This window comes from Phoca vitulina, unplaced genomic scaffold (genome assembly GCF_004348235.1).
Source record: "Phoca vitulina isolate PV1807 unplaced genomic scaffold, GSC_HSeal_1.0 scaffold2, whole genome shotgun sequence".
Lineage (NCBI taxonomy): Eukaryota > Metazoa > Chordata > Mammalia > Carnivora > Phocidae > Phoca > Phoca vitulina.
In genome coordinates this window covers 39,560,473-39,564,275 of record NW_022589705.1, presented here as the reverse complement: position 1 = coordinate 39,564,275, position 3,803 = coordinate 39,560,473, and the positions used below count along the sequence as shown (strand labels likewise).

General features: G+C 38.9%; 1 protein-coding gene across 1 annotated transcript; it reads right to left on the bottom strand.

The window, feature by feature from the left end:
• Positions 1 to 218: 218 nt before the first annotated feature.
• LOC116645576 (40S ribosomal protein S21-like) lies at positions 219 to 855 on the bottom strand. Its single transcript, XM_032425903.1, has one exon. It carries the CDS (start codon positions 693 to 695, stop codon positions 369 to 371), a length of 327 nt encoding a protein of 108 aa, XP_032281794.1. The 5' UTR covers positions 696 to 855; the 3' UTR covers positions 219 to 368.
• Positions 856 to 3,803: the final 2,948 nt, after the last annotated feature.

Sequence of the window (3,803 nt, the reverse complement as noted above, 5' to 3'; positions counted from 1 at the left end):
CGGGCTCCCTGCTCAGCGGGGAGCCTGCTTCTCCCTCTCCCTCTGCCTCACCCCCTGCTTGTGCTCTGTCAAATAAGTAAAAAAATTTGAAAAATATATGATATTTAGAAAGACTAGACTTATGGGAACCACATGTTGAATCATATGTTGAATTATAGATTCAAAATATTCACATAGCCAAGAATTATTACAAACCTTCTGGAGGTAGGATAGTTGGGAGGTTAGTTAATGCTTTATTCCAGCTTTTTCTTTCTTTCCTCTTGATATAATTTTTCTTCTTTATTTCTACGTAGTTCTAGAAAAGTATGTTTTGTCTGTTTCTAAATTTATTGCCATAAAACTCTTTGGGGGAGGGGGTGGGTTACTATTTATTTATGACAACTATCCCACATCCGTGATCCTCTCCAGTCCTTTGAAACGATGCCATGGGCCTTAGCCAGTCGGAGGATGGAGTCATTTGACTCACCTATCTCCCGAATGGCCCCACAGATAGTGGAGGTTTTAAACTGGCCATTGAACCTGCCTATCACCTGGTCAACCTCAGCCACGTTCATCTGGATGGATGCGTGGTCCTTGGTGTGGATGATGCGGTTGCTGGGGGAGCGTTTCCATGGCAGGTACAGGTGCACAAGCTCATGGGTGTCATTCTGCATGTCGAGGGCGCACCTGCTGCCACTCACCCGGAAAGGAGGCATAAAACTCTTTATAGCATTTTCTTGTTTTATTTTAAAATCTCCACTAAAAAAAAAAAAATTTAAGTCTCCCTAAATCCATAGTTATATACTATAATTTCTAAAACTGTTTAAACATTTCTTATCTGTATCAGTCTTGCTGGAGACATGTCTATTTTACTACTTTTTTTCCAAGAATCAACTTTTGATTTTATTGATTCTATCACTTATTTTCTACTACATTAATGCCTGCTTTTGCACACAAATGTTTACAGCAGCTTTATTTATAACAACCCCAGACTGGAAACAGTCTAAATGTCTATAAACAAATTGTGCTATATCAAATGGAATACTACTCAGCAAAAAAGGAAGAAACTAGTGATACTCTAAATATGAATGAATCTCAAAATTGTGGTAAATGAAAGAAGTCAGCCAGAAAAGAGTACATACTGTACATGATTCCATTTATATGAAATTCAAAAATAATATAAATAATATAAACTGATGTACAGTGTCAGAAAACAGATCAGTGGTTGCCTGGGAACAGGAATAAAGAGAAGGATGGATTACAAAGGAGCATGAGGAAACTTTGGAGTGATGAAAATGTTTGTTATCTTGATCGTGTGATGGTTTCACAGGTATATATATATATATATATATATATATATATGTCAAAACTCATCAAGTCGTACAATTTAAATGTGAGTTAACTGTACCTCAATTATACCTCAATAAAGCTGCTAAATAAGAGCCCCAATATATAGAAACAGATGAGTTTATAGAACAAGAATATAGGTAGGTACAATTTAGCTTGATTAGCATAGCTCTCTGGAAAAAGAGATATGGTTTCTGGTTTTTCTGGTTACAAGGAACTATAAGACCTGCTTAACCGATTTTAAGAAGTTTTCCTATATAGATACAACTGGACTTTATAGAACTTGGACAAGGCACCTAAGTACAATAGGACCTAATGACAACTGAACTGGAAGGCAGGTCCTGGAAAGAACTAATCATCTGTATTTTAAGATGTGAGGGTTTGCTTTTTTTTTTTTTTTTTTAAGATTTATTTATTTATTTGAGAGAGAGAGAGAAAGCGCAAGGAGTGGGGGAGGGGCAGAGGGGCAGAGGGAGAGGGATAAAGAAACTCAAGTGGGCTCCACACTGAGTCCGACAACACTGGGCTTGATCTCATGACCCTTAGGTCATGACCTGAGCCAAAACCAAGAGTTGGACACTAACCGACTGTGCCACCCAGGTGCTCCAAAGATGTGAGGCTTTTATTTGCCTCCCTTTCATGGTAATTCCATTTTCCCCTTACCCATTGGCTTCCAATGCTTGTAGTTTCTGGTCCTCTATAACTTTTAACTTGCATAACTTGAACATAATGAGCTGTTTAATTGGTGGGTTGACAGTTGCCCCACTACCAACAAATACCTCTTTCTCTTTCTTTGATTCAAATTCCCAAGACAGGCAACCTGACTAGCTAAATTCATCTTTTTGTCAGGCCATTGGTAAATTGCTGATCAGCTCATCAACTGACATCCCTTATGTCAGACTGCCCATCCCTTGGTCCAAACAACTGTGGTCAAGAGGCAGGAAGGTTCACACATAGTTCAGAACACAACTGCTTTGAAACCACAAACTGTAGGCAGGGCCGATTCCCACAAAAGGGGATGTAAGGAGAGAAGCCAGGGCTTGACATCTCTAGTAGACTAATTTCAGCATGAAATAAACCAGGTACCTACATATAGCCCTTCTTGACAATCACCTTATATGTGATCACCTTTTATGACCACGCTACTCTAACTTCTGGCCTAAGTAAGAATTCTATTATTACTGCTGCTCGGGCTGAGGTATTTTCAGCTTCTTTTTAGAATCTGTCAAGGACAGTCCTCTCCCTCTGGCTCTGGACTGTGCTCTACTCCTTGGTTTCTAAAGGACCTTTCCCTGTGAAGGTAACATTTACTAAGCCCTATGCACCTAATCTGATCTCATAAGCATTCTCTTCATCCTCTATCAGTTCCTAGGTCCAGGAAATCCTACCCCTTCCCTAACATGTTTCTCTCTGTTCTCTGGCTTAAGAAATATATACTAGAAAGACTGGTTTTACCTTTTGGTAAAACATAGCTCCTTTACCTATTGTGGTCCAAACTAGAATCTGAATTTACACTCTGCTCTTATTTGAGAAAAACTGACCATTTTAAATTTCTGAGCCAGCAGGTTAAAAAAAAAAAAGAAAACAAACACAAAAAACACCTACGAATATACAGATTAATCCTTCAAGTGTAAAAGAGGTCTTTAGTAGAAAAACTCACCATAAAGATTAGTTCCTGGGATCTAAGCCAAATAGCTACATCTAGTGTTTAAAGTGGGATCAACAATTTTTAAGTATGATCTTTGCTCTAAAAACAAAAGTGTCACGGAAAGAGAAACTGGTTTTTCGATGTCAAGATTGACAAAGCCTAAGTGACTCCCAAAGGCTTGGCAGAGGTATTAGCATAAGTTCCTTTTCTAGGGGCGCCCGGGGGCTCACTCAGTTGAGCGTCCAACTCCTGATCTTGGATCGGGTCGTGATCTCAGGGTTGTGAGGTCGGGCTCTGTGCTGGGCATGGAGCCTGCTTAAGATTCTCCCCCTCTCCCTCTGCCCCTCCACCCCTCTAAAAAGAAAAATCCCTTTTCTATTAAATAATTGTTCCTACTAATATAATGCAGTATGTGTGGCTTTATTACTATGGCTAGAAAAACAGAGTAAGAGTTCTATTTGAAAAAGGAAAGAGGAAAAAAAGTCAGGTACCCGAAAGCTTAATGTTGTTGTTTCCCACCAAACACAGAAGGTTACTATTACAGTTCTATCATCATTTTTTCTTATTTAACGGAGAGAGAGAGAAAAATATAAATATTACCAAGAGTTTTGCACTTGGCTCAGTCACTTTATCTCAAACTCTGGTCATAACCCTTAATAATTTATTTTTTTAAGTAACCTCTACCATCAACATGGGGCTAGAACTCATGACCCTGAAATCAAGAGTTGCATGTTCTAAAAACTGAGCTAGTCATACACCTCAAGTCTTAATAATTTCAATACCCATACAGATGATCCTTCCCTTAAGTTGGCCTCTCAGTTCTTTGACT

Coding starts and splice junctions, on each gene's coding strand:
- LOC116645576 (XM_032425903.1), bottom strand. CDS start 695: ATGCCTCCTTTCCGGGTGAGTGGCAGCAGGTGCGCCCTCGACATGCAG.